The sequence below is a fragment of the Pungitius pungitius genome, chromosome 2 (genome assembly GCF_949316345.1).
Source record: "Pungitius pungitius chromosome 2, fPunPun2.1, whole genome shotgun sequence".
Taxonomy (NCBI): Eukaryota; Metazoa; Chordata; class Actinopteri; order Perciformes; family Gasterosteidae; genus Pungitius; species Pungitius pungitius.
In genome coordinates this window covers 13,425,156-13,443,318 of record NC_084901.1, presented here as the reverse complement: position 1 = coordinate 13,443,318, position 18,163 = coordinate 13,425,156, and the positions used below count along the sequence as shown (strand labels likewise).

Here is an 18,163-nt window from a genome sequence, read left to right as displayed (position 1 = left end):
GGAGGAATCAGTGTGGCTTTTGGTTGGAGGGATACAAGCCAAAAGTCCTGGCGCAACTACCACACCTGCTTGGTCCAATAGATGTCCGTGTTGTACATTGGCGTGTTTGCGTAGTCTCCTACCTGTTTGCTGCTGTATTTTGGCGGGTTGGCCTTGTAGCTGTAATCCGAGTATTGGTCGGAGCCAGTGGAGTTGTTGTCGCCTGTCCCCACGAAGGTGTTGGTGGCCGGCAGGTCCTGGACGGCCTGGTGCTTCTTGGAGGCGGAGGGCGACTGCGGCTGCAGCTGGATGGAAGGCAGCGGGGAGTTGGAGCGGTAGTGGCGCCCAAGGTCGGGGCTCCCCGGGTAGTTGAGGGGCAGATGGATCCGGGGGCTGTCGGTGACATCCTCGTTGATGAGGTTGAACTTAAGGGCGTTCTGCAGGCCGGCCTCCACTTCCTCTTCCAGGGGCTTGGCTGGTTTGGGAGCCTTTCCCTTCTTGGTCTTCTTCCCCTTGCTGCTTTTGGGACCCTGCTTGGGGGCGTACAAGTCCTTGCTCTCTTTCTTTCCGGCCTGGTAGCCGCTCTTGGTGTCCTTCTGCAGCCGGTGCCTGATGACAACCACGGCCACGATGACGAGGATCACGCCGGCGATCCCCGCCAAGCTTCCGTACAGTATGTTGCTGCGCTGGGCGAGGGCGTAGTTGGGGTCCCCGGCGATGTCCCGGTCCAGAGGGGTGTAGAGGCTGTGCCCCACCAGCGCCTCGATGAGGGACACGTTGGACTTGGTGTCGTTGACAAACACGTGCACCAGCGCGGTGGTGTGGCGAGGGGGTTTGCCCTTGTCGCTGACTTTTACCACGAGGCGATGCAGCCCGTTGTGCTTGCCGGTGAACTCTTGCACCAGCATGATCTCCCCGCTGTTGGGCGAGATGTGGAACAGGTCGTATGGGTTCCCCCGGTGATGGTGTAGACCATCTCGGCGTTAGGCCCAGAGTCGATGTCCTCGGCCTCCACCACCTCCACGCTGGTGTCCAGCGGGGTGACCGGGGACATGTAGATGTAGGAGGAGTTGGCCGGCTTGGTGACGTAGGGGGCGTTGTCGTTCTCGTCCAGCACGTTAATGGTCACGCCCACGAAAGAGGAGCGCGGCGGGTCGCCGCCGTCCACGGCCCTGAGGCTGAAGGTGTAGGTGCTTTCCTTCTCGCGGTCGAAGGAGATGCTGGAGAGGATGGTGCCCGTGCCGTTCTGGATCATGAACTTCCCGTTGTCCGGCTCCACGTACAGCCTCACGCGGGCGTTCTCGCCCTTGTCGGCATCGGTGACCGTCACCACCCCGACAGGGTTGAGCGGGGGCATGTTCTCAATGACGGAGAAGCTGTAGCCACTCAACATGAACTTGGGGTCGTTGTCGTTGCGGTCCAGGACGTTGATCACCACGGTGGCGGTGCCGGTCTTGCAGGGCACGCCCTTGTCTGCCGCCGCCACACGGAATTCGTAGCGCTCTCTCTCCTCCCGATCCAGCAGGTTCCTCACGCGGATTTCCCCGGTGTCGGCCTCGATCTCAAACAGCCTGGAGGCCGCCGGCTCCACGATGCTGTAGGCCAGCTCGGCGTTTGTGCCGCTGTCCGCATCTGTCGCCGTGGCGTACAGCACCCGGTCCCCCGGCTGGTTGCCCTCGGCGAAGTCCAACTCCAGCAGCGCGGGGGAGAAGATGGGTGCGTTGTCGTTCATGTCCGTCACCTGGACCTTCAGGGAGTTGGAGCTGGACAGCGCCGGGTTGCCGGAGTCCACGGCCACAATCTCAATCCTGTAATCCCGCACGCGCTCGTAATCCAGCGGCGTGGTGGTCTGCAGGAAGTACTTCCTTTTGCGGTCGTTGGCTGACTCGCTGGCGGGGCGCAGCTGGAACGGGACGTCGCCGGCGACCACGCATGTCACGACCGCGTTCTCCCCCTCATCCCGGTCCGACACCTGCACCAGCGCCACTGGCGTGCCGATAGGCATGTCCTCAGAGATGTTGGCCACGCCTTCCTGGTGCGTCACCAGGCCGATACCGCGGATCTCGATGGCCGGCGCGTTGTCGTTCACGTCCCGGACGTTGATGGTCACTAGGACCTTGGAGCTCTTGGAGTTGGGCCCGCGGTCTTTGGCCACCACGAAGAACTTGAGGAAGCTCTCCTCCTCACGGTCCACCAGGCCCTTGACGTAGATGATGCCGGTAGAGCGGTCAATGCGCAAGAGCCTCTGGACGGCCTCCGAGGCCTGATGGAGGCTGTAGTCGATCTCCCCGTTGGTGCCGGTGTCCGCGTCGTTGGCGCGGACCTGCAAAACAATCACAGAAGAAGAGTTCTTCTTGAGCAAAGAACCAAACCAAAAGGTGCGCAGTAATCCCATTACACACTGAAACGTCGCTTTAGCTTCTAATGCAACACAGGCTCCTGATTGTTTCCGTGTGACAGCGTGTCAAAGCCGACTTTGCGCAGTGGCCCCTAACAAACGTTAATGCTCCTCTCATCCTTGTCCCGGCTCCTTAGGGCCCATTAGGAGACGTGGCCTTGGACGCCCCGGAAAGGGAAGCCAACAGAGGTTCGGTCCTCGTTAGGACGACCTTGTTAGGACGCTTAATTGCATTAATTTGGCCTCTGTTGAGAAATGTAGGTCGCCTTGTAGCTCTTAAATAGAGTAGTTGTTGAACATCAGATTTAAAAGGTCCCTGCCTACTCAGCGTTTTTTCCACAAGCTTCACCTGGCACAGCAATGTGGGAGGGGGGGGGTCACACTTTAAGGCCATAAATCAGCTGGTGGGGGATTCTTTTTTCTTGAAAGAAGAACACAGGAGGACACAGGAATATACGGACAAAAGGTACAAAAGATTCATAGCGCTCTTGAGTCTGTAGGATGAATTGCCCATTAGCTTAGCATAAAGACAAGAAAATGTAGGGAAAGAGGTAGCCTGGTCATGAGAAATAAACATAATATGTAAATTTTTGGGAGCTTTGGAAGAACTGATAGCCCCCCTTTTAGCTCATCTCCTCATCTCCTCAAAGTAGCTCATTGTTGATAATAATAATAATAATAATAATAATAGTATAATAATATATATATATATATTTGTCTTTTCTTTTAGATACCTTAAAATACATTTTTAGTGAAGAATATTTATTTTACTGATTCATTCTGCCACATACGAAATGTTTCGTTCAGGGCCACGAACCGTGACACACTGCAGGAAGTCAGCCATCCTCGTCAGGGCGGATAAGGTTAAGGAAAGTGATCCCCCCCCCCCCTCTAAGCGTCAACCATCGGCGGTGAATCATTGACATCTCTCTGAGGACAGGCATTGAGCGGTGAGGCCGGGCAAATAAAAAAAAACGTTTATCTCCCGGTTAACAATTAACCCGCCGAGGACCTGGCGTCCTGGAGCCTCCTTGAATCAAACCGCCTCTGCACCGAAAAACCAACTATTTCCCATCATTGCTCCTGATTACACGCAGGTTCGGTTATTTTTTAATTGATCAATCAGCTCGATGTCAAAGAATTTCTTTTCTATCTGATCTCATTTATCGTCTTTTCTTTTCTTTATTATTTGGCTGTCGGTGGTTAAAGATGATGACTGTGTCAATATTCTCAATTATAGTCTCCAGTGAGGTCTCGATTTGAAGATATTGCTCCTCCGAGAGGGAGAAAAACCGGAGGAACAATGTGCCGCATTTCAACAATCACCTCACTAACAGGCCAAAGAAGCTCCGTCGATTAACGGAAGCTCCCCTTCCTCCTGCTGTTCTTCTCTGTCTGACTGGCGCCGGGGGTGGGGGGGGGGGGCTTAGGCATCATGGCGCACCAATCAGGCGAAAGAGCAACATTTGAATCAAAACTTAATCAATGATTATAAATGGTGAACATTTAGTGTTAACTCAAGGTCCACTTACTGGTTTATTTAAGGGGCCTTAAATCACCATGAGGAAAGGGGCTGAAAGCTTATGGGAGGATGAATATTCAAGAGCTAAGTAAACTTCCCATGTGAGAGAAAGCAGGAAGGGGAGGGGCCACGACGATGGACGAGCTCAAAGGTAGAGTTGAGTTGAACCCGTGGTTAATGTGTGACTACTCGCCGTGGATCCCACGGGCCCACACAAAGGTCCTGCCGGACCTCTCTGTGCTCCCAGGGCACCTCCATGGGCTAATGTTTGCTCGGGATTCTGGGTAATGTTGCTCAACAAGCGTCTCACAGGCGGAGCTTTAGAAACCCGGTTTCCTTTGAGGAAAGAACTTTAAAAACGCTGATTTCTTCATAAAGAAGTGAAGAACCTGAATGACTGATGTTCTGATTCTTTTCTGTAGATACGGGCCCTGGGGAGCGTTATTTAGGCTCCTCGACCCGCGGTGCCCTACCTGCAGCACGGAGTGTCCCTGCGGGCTGTTCTCGGGCAGCTCGGCCTCGTAGTGGCTCCTCTCGAACTTTGGCGCGTTGTCGTTCTGGTCGGTGACGGTGACCCTCAGCAGGGCGCTGCTCGCCCTCGCCGGCCTCCCGCCGTCCACCACCCGGATGTTCAAGTCGTACGAGTCCTTCCTCTCGCGGTCCAGGTTTCCCATGACGACCAGCTGCGGCAGCTTCTCGTCCTGGTCCACCGCCACCTGCAGGGAGAAGAGCCGGTCGGCGTCCAGCCCCGTCGTCAGCGAGTACTCTGCCACGCCGTTGGCGCCGGAGTCCCTGTCGGTCGCCATGGGGATGGAGAAGAGGGCGCCCACGTGCGTGTTCTCGGGGATCGACAGCGAGAGAATGGGAGAGGAGAACTGCGGTGTGTTGTCGTTGATGTCCAGCACCTCGATGCGGCCGTCGATGAGCCGGGGGCCCGAGCCCAGCCCCTTCACCATGTCGGTGATGGACACCTCGAACTCCAGGAAGCACTGGTCGCCCTCCATCAGGTTGCGGCAGTCCTTCAGCGTCTCGCGGTCCAGGGGGATCTCCGTGGTGTAGATGTCTCCCGTCTTTCCGTCCACGCGCAGGTATGGCGCCCCCACCTCCAGCTTGTAGAGGTGGCCGGTGTCAGGGAGGCCGCGGTCCGACGCCAGGCTGCCGATCAGCGTGTTGGGAGGCTGCTCCTCGGGGACCCGGTACAGGATGTCGGAGGGCGCCGCGCCGCAGGAGGCCTGCAGGACGAGCCCCAGGTAGAGCAGGAGGGTCCGTCTGGGCGCCGCCATGGCTCCGGCCAGCAGAACCCGTCTGAAAGAGAAGGGGGGCAGAGTCACTCAGACGAACAGACCGAATGTCATGCTGACCAGGGGACCTGGAGATGATGTGCAGACGTTCCTCCAGCCACTAAACACAGTCCTCAAAGCTACAGGTTCATCCACTTCCCCCTCAAGACAATGGAACATGTATTAGATTGTTTCTATTTAGTTGTATAATAATCAAACCATTATAAATCCTCCCTTTTTTAGCCCTTTAGATATAAACTTCTCAGCTTGGCAGTAACCAAGAACCCCCCATCACGCCACTCCTCCTTTTGTATTAAATCTGGTTTGAAGGTGTCCCAAAGATTCTACGTACATGAGTGTCCTCTAAGTGACTTGTGTGATGAGTCTAAATGCTCAGTGTCCATCGTATGTCTTCGTTAACTAAAGGAAAGGTTTCATCTGGAGACCCCAGATGAAAACGGCTGCTTCTCAGGATGAAACCGAGCTTTAAGTTTGTTGGCTTGTTGGAGTGGAGACACAGTTGAGAGTTTCATTCAGAGCAGGAAGTACAGCTCAGACGTTACGACGTATTCACACAGGTCGCTACGTTCTAACGGCGTCCCTCTCTCAGCTAACGAGGTCGTGAAGCAGAAAACATTCTGTGGCTTTTGTCCATTTGTTCGTCCAAGTGTCGACTGCAGGGCTCCCTGCTGTGCACACACACACACACACACACCTAATTACCCGGTATGAATGTGAATGGGTGTGAATGTGCACGTGAATACCTCTGTGTGTGTGTGTGTGTGCCACACAACTGTGTTGATTTTCACACGTTTATATTTTCTGCAGAGCTGCCAAATACCCACAAACCAGTGACCCCTGACCCCTAACCCCTGCGGCCTTAACAGGCGTCACCGTGGTAACGGAGATGAAGCAACAGTGTGGCCCCCGGGGGCTGCTAACGAACCAGAGAAACACGTAGTACACACAGAGGTGGGAACTTGTATTCTTCATGAACACGAATACATTTTATAATGATTTCAAATGGAATCAGTACTTTCAGCCCAAACCAGACGACGTCCGCGTGTTAAGAAGCATTCATTTCATGTTAAAACGTTTAACACAAGCTGCTCTTCTCAGAAACAATGGTCCAAACGGTCACAGGGAAACGCTTTGGGGGTCAAGAGGAGTTTGGAAAAAAAAGCCTGTTGACATGTTTGTTCACATGTGTGTGTGTCCTCAGGGACGCTCCGGGTTAAACCAGATATTGTCCCGCTCGTCCTGTTTCCCACAGTCTGAGGGTTTCTCCCCCACAGTGTGTGTCTGTGGGGGACACAAAGATGTTTCCATGTGTAAAGAGCCAGGCATTAAGTGTTTGAATCCTGGACAAAGAGTGTGTGTGTCGTCTGTACATTACAAAGCAGCTCGATGGGCCTGTTGCCCCCCCACTGTGTGTGTGTGTGTGTTTGTGTTAATGTCCCACCTGAACTGGACTACTGGTTTGTAGAGTGAAACCAGATAAAAGTCATAAAGGACGTCGACCAATCACAGGCATCGGTTTAATTAAAGCAATTTGTTCCATAATTACATCGTCACACCAATATGACAAATACTCAGAACAACGTAAGAAACCGGTTATGAAAAGTTCCCGTCTCACAGGTGTGCATTTACCTGTGTGTGTGTGTTTGGTGAAACCACAGTTACAACAATGTCCTATACTCCCTGTTCTCACACACACACACACACACACACACACACACACACACACACTATGGAAACCAAAAGATTCTTTGATGGTTGTTTTGATCTTGGAGGTGGACAGTCCGGTGTGTGTGTGTGTGTGTGTGTGTGTGTGTGTGTGTGTGTGTGCCCCCAACATCCTTCCCCCGCCCTGCAGCACAAAAGGAGATTACTCTAATGACTCCATTCAGAACCATTGTTTGATCCAGATTAGCAAACACACACACACACGCACAGAGACACACACATTCTCCCTATTCAGATGCAGCGCACGCACACAAACACACACACACACAATGGCCAGTTTTTAAATATTGTCGTCTTGCTTCCTTCTCTTAGACGAAGTTCCATGAGATGGAGAATATGAGATCATTAACACATAAAGTGACACCTTCAGGCTGCAGAAGGTTAACTTCACATCCTCTGCTTGTTCCCATTGGTTAGTTATTAACAACTCCACAAACAAATGCACTAAATACACACAACCCCCTAAAAACAACAAGATATTATGTAAATCTTATTATGTCACATTTTGTGAATTTGTCACTAACTCCTTTGAAAATGAGCAACATCTATCAGTGTTAAATCAGCAGCGCTAGCAGCTAACGGCTAACCAACGGCTTATTAACAAGATATGATACAGTATTTAAAATAATATTGCCAATGAATATAATACCTTTCATTTAGAATCTTGAATTTTGAAGAGAAAAACAAATGAAACCATAATATTTAGTATTGGCTAATTCACAGATTTATTAAAACCAGCTGCTAAAATCAAACAACAAAGACACTTGTGTCTGATAAGATGTATCAACGATCAATAATTAGAGACGAGACAATTGATCTAAAAGTTCTATTTACTTACTTTGATCTGAGTTTAGTGTCACGAGAACAAACAACACCTTTAAATGATGACCATCAAACAAACGCACCTTGAGTAAACACAAAGGTGAGCCGCTCGGCTTCCTGTGAGCTGACTCACTGGTTTCATTGGTTCCAATGGTTCAGGTGAGTCGTCTCCTTCCTGCTGCTCGTAGGGGATCAAACGCGTGTAACCTATGATCCTCACGCACTGCCCCCCCCCCCCCCCCCCCCGCAGCAGAAGGGGATTATGGGAGTAGATGGCAGATGAACAGCCGGTCGGAGTATCATCGAGAATTGTTTTTTAATCCACAGAGACATATTTATTCCTCATGACAGACATCAGGAGGACAAACAAGACGTGAACATCTAAAGGTCTAGATACGTGAAACCTGATCACCTGATGGGTTGGACACCCTGACGCCAGAATACAGAAACATCGTGAGAAGTATTACAAGACCCAGACAGCACCTCAACAAAAAGATATACCACATCATTTACCAAGATAACTTTAGCAGGAACCTCTTAAACACAAAAAAGAATGTTTATTGAGTGGGATTTAACTCTTAATTTCTACATTTCGTGCTTCTTATCAGACCCAAAGAAACATTTGTATCAAACGTGATTACCAGACGGAGTGTGACCTGGTGTCTATGTCACCTGTACGTTGTACATGTACACAGAATGAGTCTCAGTCTGTTTAAGTTCCCATTTCCCTGTTAAGTTCCCTGTTACGTTTGTTACAGTGAAGCCAATCAGAAGGAAGATGCTGACAGCTGATTGGTCGACACATCTCATGGTGTCACGTGACTAATACCTAATCAAGGTGCAGTATGCGCTGTAATAAATGTTTTAATTAATTCAAGGCCCAAAATTGATTTCTTATTATAATGTTTGTTTTCTTATGTAAAACATTGTTTGCTTTGATAATAATATCACGTGAACAGTCAGGTTATTGAAGTTGATATTATTATTGATACAATACAAATTGATTATTGAAATTGCCGATCAATCGAAACTAACCACCAGAATAATAAATAAATAATCAACAAAAATTAATATTCAACGTCTCTGATTCACAAATAGATTGTGATGCAGTTTGGTTTTTTTAACGCAAATAAATACAATAAAACAATATTTATTAAGTCAGATTGAACTCTTTAGTTCCACTTCTTTCCTTCTTGTTGGACTCAAAGTGTGTGTGTGTGTGTGTTCTACATCACAAACCAAACCCTCTCATTTGATCACAACGTCCTCCTCTTCCTCTTTACACTCATCCTCTTACGACCCCCCCAACAAGCCACCCCCAAATCAGAGGGAACCCCGGAGGGCCGGGTATCGAACCCCCCACCCATCGGCCAGTTTCATTCTTATTTAAAATGAACGAATGAATCTCAGCGGGGGGGGGGGGGGGGGGGGGGCGGCTTCACTCCTCTACTCAAGTGGCGATTGAAGCAGTTTGCATGTGAATACCCCCCCCCCCCTTTCTGTCTAACACGTAGAGCCGGTTGACCGACCCTCCCTCTCTGGAGGACCGGAGGAACCGGACACGCTGCATTCCGGCTGCTGACGCGCGTACATCCAGTGTCACCAGTGCGCGTATCTCCAGCTGCACCTTTGTTTGGACTACACGCGCACACGCACGCGCGCACACAAACAGATTGGCGTTTCATGGGAAGCTACAGGTGCCCGGGAGGGGGCTTAAATGGGCGTATTGTTGCGGACCCAGAGGTCCCTGAAGGCAGCTCACAAGTCCTCACAAGGGAGACATCGTGAAGCTCCTACGCGCACCACGGGGAGCCGTGCACGCGCACTGCTGCACTGTACTCCATTACTGTAAAAAGAAACTAGAAATGACCAACCGGAAGCTGTGATTTATGACTGACACCCGGGGGCGGATCGATAGGGGTCGATACCACTATAGTGTAATGCGGGTGAAATACCCATTAGACGTTGAATATGAACATGAGATCGATTTCTTTTCACCAACAAGTGTTTTAGAAGCAGCAGCTCGGTCATTAAAATGAGCATAAAGTGATATATTCTGCGTGTATGTGGCGTCAAAGGGAGGATTGAGTGGGGAATATAAATCAACTGTGTTATGTAATGTGGGAGAAGTTCCTACCTGGACCGGGTAAGAGCCGCGCGGTTACCCAGCTCTGAGCGCTCCAGCCTCGGATACAGGCTCCGCACCTCCTCGGTACTCAGATGGAGCCGCAGGTAGAAGACAAATAAAATAATAATGTGCTAATCCACAACACCTTAAAACAAATTAAAACAAATCCAGGAAAAAAACTGTATTCCTCCTCTCTCAATGTCCAGTTTTACTGTCGTGACCAGCGCTGAGCATCGACCCGGAGGTCCGCGCTCTCTCCCGAGGGATCTGGAGCCCAGCTCGGGTAGTCGGGAAGTGGACACCCGTCCGGAGCGCTACCACCGGGCAGTTTCTACCGGCGGCAGCAGAAGCATCCTCCGGCCGGTGGGTGTAATGTACACGTACGGAGCACGCAGACAGTATAGAGCAAAAAAAACTGTTTAAAACCCCGTTAAGCAAAGAAAAAACAAGGTCCGGTAGGTCCGGGAGTTCACAGAGCTGCCGCCCGGCTGGTTTTCCGCTGCGCCGACACTCACTGCGTCCTGCACCCGGTCCGCTGCGCGTGCGATGACAGAGTGGAGTGAACCCAGGCGGGCTGCGCGAGCGCTTCCCTCTCTCCCTCTGCCTCTGAGTCTCTCTCTCTCCCTCCCTCTATGTCTCTCTCTCCCTTTGCCTCAATGTCTCTCTCTCTGCCTCTATGTCTCTCTCTCTCTCCCTTTGCCTCTATGTCTCTCTGCCTCTCTCTCTCCCTCTGCTTCTATGTCTCTCTCTGCCTCAATGTCTCTCTCTCTCTCTCTCTGCCCCCCCCCCACACACACACACTCTCTATGTACACAACACAGGGAGGGGGCGGGGCGAGCATCCACCCCAACAACAAACTCTGCGCGGAATTCTAAACATTTTATGACATTTCTTTTCCGGACAAATCGACTTCTGCGGCTGCCATTTTTCGTCTTCGATGTCCTCTTGGTGTCTGGAGATGGAACCAGGCGGAAGGAGTTAAGGGTCGGATCTCCCTTCGGCTGACACCGGACGTAACGCGAGTATAACCGCGCGGTGCCATGAGCCGCGGACGGTCCACCCGCCAGCTGCGGGGCTCCGGACCCCCGCGCACGTACAGTAGTGCGCGTCCCCCCCCTCACCCCCCCCCTCTGCACCCCCCCCTCGTGTCCCCTTCGTCTCCCTCCTCCGCGGCGGAGAGGCAGTAAGCGGCAGCGTCTCTCGCGCTCTGAGCGCCACCTGCAGGCGGGAAGCGGCACGTGACGGGCGCGCGGGAGAATATTTCTTCTTCGTCTTCCCGAGACACAGTCCTGAAAGCGTAAGAGTGTGGACTTTGTGTGTATCCTAGTGTGTGTGTGTGTGTGACATATTTAACACACAACACATTATGGCCGCCTTTAGGGAGCTAATCCAAAATACAGCATTAACTAAAAGATTAATTTCTGCTTTTGAGTTTGTTGGGACAAAAATGTAAAAACAAAATCGGTCTATACTGAGTTCCAAATGGCTGAATGAAGATAAAGAATGCTTTAAAATAAAAACTTTATCTAAACGGCTGTGTCAATCATTTGCTGCCTTCGTGAATATTAAACTCAAAGGAGCAAAATGACTAAATAAGGAGATTATTATTGAGTACATTGATTTATATGCCATGTACTTCATTCAGTAAGTACTCCACATGACTTATTTTAAATTATCTTTTTTTCAAATATTGTAATAAATTGTTTGATACTTTAAAATAATCCTGTATTATTCCCCCAGCAGCTAAATTTGCACATTGAATGATAATAATATAGTTATATAGTTAATATTATTATCTAAATGACTTATGTTTATACAATATTATACAATATACAATACAATAATATGTACTGTTTATGTTACCTCTATGTTATGCTGTTATTGTTGTACTCTGGTATTTAAAATATTGCCATTAACTCTTAAAGAACATTGTGGACATCAAAAACAGCCTCAGAGAGGATTTGCTTTTCCTTTTGCGTGACATTTTCAGAGCAACATTTAGCTGCTAGTGAAGGTCCCTGTAAATAGCAGTCTGTATTTTGGATGAATACGGAGACGCGAGGGTCACCGAGGGGGGATGCTTGATGAGGCCTAATGATTCCATGCCCTTTATTTCCCCCACATGCCACCACTCACTGATCAGAACCAGTGACGGTTCCTCAGGTTCCTTCTTGCAGAACGTCCAGAGAACCGATAAAATGAACAACTTCTCACCATCTCATTGTATCCCAGATTAACTTCATAATGATGTATAACAAGAGACGTTTTAGAATATTATGTTCAGCTGTGTGTACTTAATGTGTACTTCTTCTTCAGAATGCAGGATTCGTTTTATTTATTTGTAGTTGCTGTATTTTTACTTGTTCTATTCATTTAATTGTTGACTCGTGTTTTTCCTATTGCATAGATTCATCTAATTCAAATATATTTGATTTGTATTTGTCTTCTATTTCAATTTATTTTATTTTGATTTTTACTGCTTTTATTTGTATTATATTCATTCTATTAATTAAATTAAGTTAAATGTATTCATTTACCCACTTCATGTAATATATGCGGCTTTGTGCTACTAAAGACAAAGATTAGTTCTGGAGACTGATGTAAGTGTTAATAAATTAAAGGATTTATTTTATTAAGATGACAGCTGAATTTCTCAGTAACTGGGTGATGCACACAGATCAATATCTACGACAGGTTTTGGACTCTTTAAAAGCTGCGTGAAATAAAATTGGCAAAAAAGGTTTGACTGCACAGGAAACCAAAGTGCATCATTATTGTTAAATAAAGCGAAGCCTTTCCTCCCCTCATGTTTCTACTGCTGCACTCATTTGAATCTCCGCAGCTCTCAAACCTGTCTGTGAACGCAACAAAAGCTCCTTTAAATGCACACAAACACAAATTTATTTACAGATCAAAGGATCAAACGCAGGCTTCATGTTTATTTCCCACCACGCAGAATTTAGGTGTTAGAATCTCCACCGAATACGATCGAATTAAAGAAAATTGTTTCTTAAATAGACACCAGCAACGTTGACTCAGATCGATGCAGCCGTCCACAACCCGAAGACGTCTCTTCTCCAGAGGAGTTCAAATGCTCCTCCGTGGTTTCCCAGCATCCCTCTGGGTGATTAACCTGCTCCACTGATGGGCCCTAACATGCTGATCAATATTCTTAGTGGGTGCTCTACAGCTCTCATGATCCACGTTATGAAGTTAGTTCACAGGATCAGGTTGTTTACCCTTATTTGTCTTTTTCATGTTAATTATGGAATTGATTTCATGTTTGTTGTTTTGCATTAATGTTCATTTGTACACAAATACCTGCAGACATCTATGAAGAATCAGATAGTTCATAAAATCACATTCTACACAGCAAATTTCAGAGCGTTAATTTGAACTCTAAGCTGGTGTTTATCTTGTCAGTGTTAAACACTCAACGAAGTGTCAACAATTTAACTTGAAATAAGTGTCAAAATAAACCAGCTCATTGTTAAATACAACGTCATTAAGCTAAAGTAACTTACATTGCATTTTTATCACATCGAGTTTGCATCTTAGCCCATTGAGCTGTTCGGGGTTTGGAGCATTGCTCAGGGACACTTTGACATGCAGTCAGGGTTCAAACCAACAACCTCGTGGTTCCCAGCACACCTTCAACAATCCATGCACCATATTACATGGAGTTAAGCCTGATACCAAGAAGTGTGACACTGTACAGTTACAATTCAATCCTATCAAAGAGTTTCACTCTACTAAATGAATCTGATCTTCACACTGGATAAAAACTCCAACTCTTTCGTACAATTGACTCTGTAAGAGTTGAATCTTTTTGCAGTGTCATTTCAACTCCGGAAAATGAACTCTAAGGATTTTGCTGTTTGTGCTGCACTGTTAAACCATGGATTTGATGCATATATTCATATGAGGCAGAATGGTCCGCGCCAGGTCTTTTTTCATCACCATTTCAATCATCTCCTTCTGGCCTTCGTCCACACTAAGCTCTACATTTTCTCACCAGAGAACTAAAAGCTCGTCTCAAGAGAGGATAAATCCGAGCGAGCGGCTTTGTATTTGATTGTGTTTGAGGACAGAAACGGAGGAAAAAAGAGGACACGCGTGTCCGCAGGAGACTTGGATGAGTGACTTCCTGTGTTGACCCTCGTGATGAAAGGTGTCCATGAAGCACAAGGACCTTCATGACAGAGACAATCTGAAACCAGGAAACTGCATCTGGTTCTTTAAAGTGAACTCATAGTTTAATGAGTTAAAGCTGTGTAGTGACCAGCAGGGGGCGACTCCTCTGGTCCCATAGACATCTATGAGGAAATGGTTCTGCTTCTCTCTTGACAAAAGCCTTTTTAAATAATAAAGAAACAGCTCTTCACAGGTATTTGAATGCAACACTGAGACACGAAAGCAGAAACAGAAGAGGGGAAAGGTAAATGCCTTTATCTCTCTCTGTCTCTTTCTTTTTAATGCAATTAGGGAACAAAATGTGACCTTGCCTCCCATCCTTCACTTCACTTGAAATGTGCAGGACACCTTCTTCTTCTGTGGTTCCTCTAAGGGGAGCTAAGGGAGGCCATCAGAACCTGCGAGCAGGAACCAGACCGACAGGATGCCCGGCTAATTAAAACAAAAAGAGTTATTTTAATCCTCCGCGGGATTAATCTGATCATCCTTCATCATTAAACAAAGAGAAACCTTCTTTCTACTTCGCTGACTTTGAAAAAAGGAAAGAAGAAGGTAAAAGAAGCAAAGTCCCGCAGAGAAACATCCAATCAGAGTTTCCACAAAGTTAAAGTGAATTAATCCAAGTGGTCCACAGCGAAGGACAAATCCACGTTGATAACAATATTAATTATTGAACTGAATGATTGAATTATTAATGGCAGGGAATGATGGAAGCATTTCAATAGTATGATATCTGAAAGAAGAGGCTAAATAACAATAATAAAGAGGCCTGAATGAGGAATTTGATTTGTAATTTCAGAGAACAAACGATTCATTTGAAAACCTTTGTTCAGAACCTTCCCCTGTGGGCAGCTGGCAGAGAGAAAAGGACCCGTGTGACCCAAAGGGAAGTATGTGGACGGCCTCCTGGTCTCATCCCGGTATCCCTGGGTAACGGCCACGTGAGACCAGGTGTGTTTTCGTGGAAATGAGTGTGTCGCTTATGGTTTCACACGCAGGCCTCCTGGCTGAAGGTCCTGGTTAAAGTCAAGCATGTTAAAAACTACTGTGTGACATTAAACTCAAAAGGCTTCACATGAAGTCAACCTTATGCTGAGCTAGGCTAAACCCTCCCTGGACCCTGTGCACTGGTCTCACCTGAGTCTAACAGCCCGGACCTGATGGAGGTCAAAGGTTACCGGGGACAGATAGCTCCGCCCTGCAGTCTCTTCCTCCTCCTCTTCAGCAGCGAGCCGCTTCACATTCAGTCGGCTGTGGTGAACCAACAGTAATCTGTAATCTGCGTCACGCTACCTGCCACTAACGAGCAAAGTGATTAGACACCGGCGGTAAACATCTATGGACAGGATCAGACGGAGCGTTGTCCCTGGGGGGCGCTTTGAGGCAGAGGAGGCCTGCAGCGGGGAACAGTGGGAACGCACAGCAGCCTACGTGAGACGGACATGAATCACGGCGACAGAAGAACGAGGGGAAACAAGGACCAAAGCTGTGACAATTAATGGCATATTTGCAGTATGAAAGAGCAGCAAATCGCTCCCACAAACACACGCGCCGTGTACAAATTAGATTAACCTCCAGAGCCTTCTGCGTCAGTGTGAAATGTAGAGCATGAATAATGAATCTCTGCAGGAAGCTGATAATATTGCAGGCTGGGGGGGGGGGGGGGGGGGGGGGGGGGTTACCTGTGGTGGGAGGAGTCAGTGGGTTCGTCAGTGAAATATCTCAATACAGCTGGACGGAATAGCAGGAGATGGAATGTTGTCTCCTTATATCTCACTCTTGCTCTCTGGTGAATAGAACATCTGTGGAGGAAAAGGCCTCCTAATGAGTGGCTTAATAAAGAAGCAGCAGCAATCTGCGTTATTCTTCTCCCATTGGCTCAAGCACATTGAAGGTTCTCCAAATTGAGAGTTCATCCTCCTGTGGAAATGTATATTGGGTTAAACGTTCAGCCTCTAGAAGGAAATCTGTGGTACAGGAGAGATCAGAGGCTTCTCTGGGGATCATTTATACCCAACAACAACTTTAATCCAGGTAATAGTTTGTCCTGATTTTCAGCCTGAGAAGAATCATCAAAAGGCAGGTGATGTATTTTAGAAGCATGCTCGTGGGACCCTGAATAATGAGTTTGATATGGAGGTTGTTCTTTGTGATGATGCTGATGTTTTCTCTCCGGCGCCCATAAGCGCATCACTACCCTGCAGCAGCTTCAGAAACAGGAAGTGAGGACACCTTTCGGTGGTTTCACCGTGGTTCATCTTCTCGGATGAGGACGACGTCTCACCTTCAGCCCGCCACATTAAGCCCCCTCGCACCCCAGCAGAAGCCGACGTTAATGGCTCCTGGGTGACATTTAGATGAAGGTGAAAGGGAAAAGGTTGGGTCAACCTGCTGTTGACCTTCGACCCTGTCGGTACGGAAGTCAAACGGCAGCAAGTGAGCCTGACATTTCCTCCGCGCAGCACTTCATTCGGCTAATTAACCCGTTAACCGGATGACCTGCCGCACAAAAGGAGGAGGAAGAAAAGGACAAGGCGGGGAGGAAGGATCGGACCGACTGGAGATGGATTTATTTTATTCATTTATTTATTCATTGCATTACTTGTACACATGAAACAAATCTGAACATGTGAGACAAAGAGGGACATCGTGTCACATCAAGACCAGGTCGTCAGTGAAGATATTAAGGTACAAGTCTCTTATGGAGAGAGTCAGCCAATCACACAACAGAAAGATCCACAGTGGGCGGGGCTTCGGTAGCACAGACACAGACATGGGACTCTTTGGCACTAGGTCTCTTATTTCCCTTGAGGGCTGTCCAGCTGCGCTGTGTAACACTCTGTTATCAATACAGGTGATCAGATCAATAGCAGCAGGGCGACACCTGATGGACGACGCAGAGATCGATACAGTTAACCAGCCTGTCGGTGAGGAGTCTTCTTCAATACAGCATGATGTTAATTTAGAAAATTATGGTCCATTTGGAGTCAAACAGACCTTATGGGGACGCTTGAGGGCGGGGCAACACGCTGATTGACAGGTGCCTACAGCGTCTCTACGCCCTCCTTAGTCCATGTATGGTCTAGAAAAACAAGATGCCGTCGGCCATCTAAAGCTTCAAACGTAGACGTGAGTTTCGTGACACACTGCCCCCTAGAGTTTGAGATCGGTATAACAGATCAATCCCACGACTGTGTCTTTAAAGGTGAAGCAGGTTTTTAGGAGTGAAAAGTGATGCCGAACAGGACGGAGATGAATCCACCTTTCCAAAATAAAACCACTTTTGTGTAAACTTGTCTCCCTCTCTTTCCTGACTATCTGTTTCCATGGCACCCACTGCAAAAATACTGCTAATCAATCTGCCGACTCCGCCCCCTAAAACGCAAACACAGACACACACACTATAAAACTACCACACACTCCCTTCAGCCTTTAGGGCCTTGAGCTTTTACTGTATATGTGTGTGTCATCATCCTTTTTCATTAATGCAACACACACACACGCATTAATGTATTAATGTGCCTCCAGCTACACGACCGTTATGCTTGTCTCAAATTAAATGAAACACACACACACACCCATGCAGCTATTTAGCATCCAGTGTTGTTGTGTTTGCTTGATGTGGTTGCCATGGTAAGCAAGGTCACTCCTCTGAGGGCTGATCACCATTAATTGTTATATATAATTATTCCTATCCATCCATCCCTTTATTTGTGTAACCATCCAACCGTCTACCTACCTTTTTACCCAGCCATCCATCTGTCTTTAAATAAAAAAGTATTAATGTTCATATATATCGTATGTTAAGTAAATAAATTAGGTTCAAGGCTATTAAATACCTTATTTTACTCCCACATTGTTTTGTTGACAACATTTAACGCTGGTGTGCTTCATAATGGGACAGACATCTTCATCCGTGGTCCTCAGAATGAATAGATCCCAGGAAGAGCAGCCGCTCCCATGGTCATGCTCAGCTTCATTTTACATTATTGATGAATAGAAACCGACCAATTCCGCTCATCAATAACCGAGAGCTCTCTGGAGACCATTCATATTTACACTGGGTCCTTGAGAGCTCCTTGATCCCACTTAAA

The 18,163-nt window shown here is 47.8% G+C and overlaps 1 protein-coding gene across 1 annotated transcript in view; it reads right to left on the bottom strand.

Annotated features, from left to right (window-relative positions):
* The window catches only part of LOC119211365 (protocadherin-1-like), a 67,388-nt gene extending 56,763 nt beyond the window's left edge, over positions 1 to 10,625 (bottom strand). The window contains 4 exon segments of the mRNA XM_037462207.2: positions 123 to 937; positions 940 to 2,302; positions 4,373 to 5,204; positions 9,885 to 10,625. Coding sequence (XP_037318104.2) covers positions 123 to 937; positions 940 to 2,302; positions 4,373 to 5,182 — 2,988 coding nt within the window. The 5' untranslated portion in view covers positions 5,183 to 5,204; positions 9,885 to 10,625.
* Between the last annotated feature and the right edge of the window lie 7,538 nt (positions 10,626 to 18,163).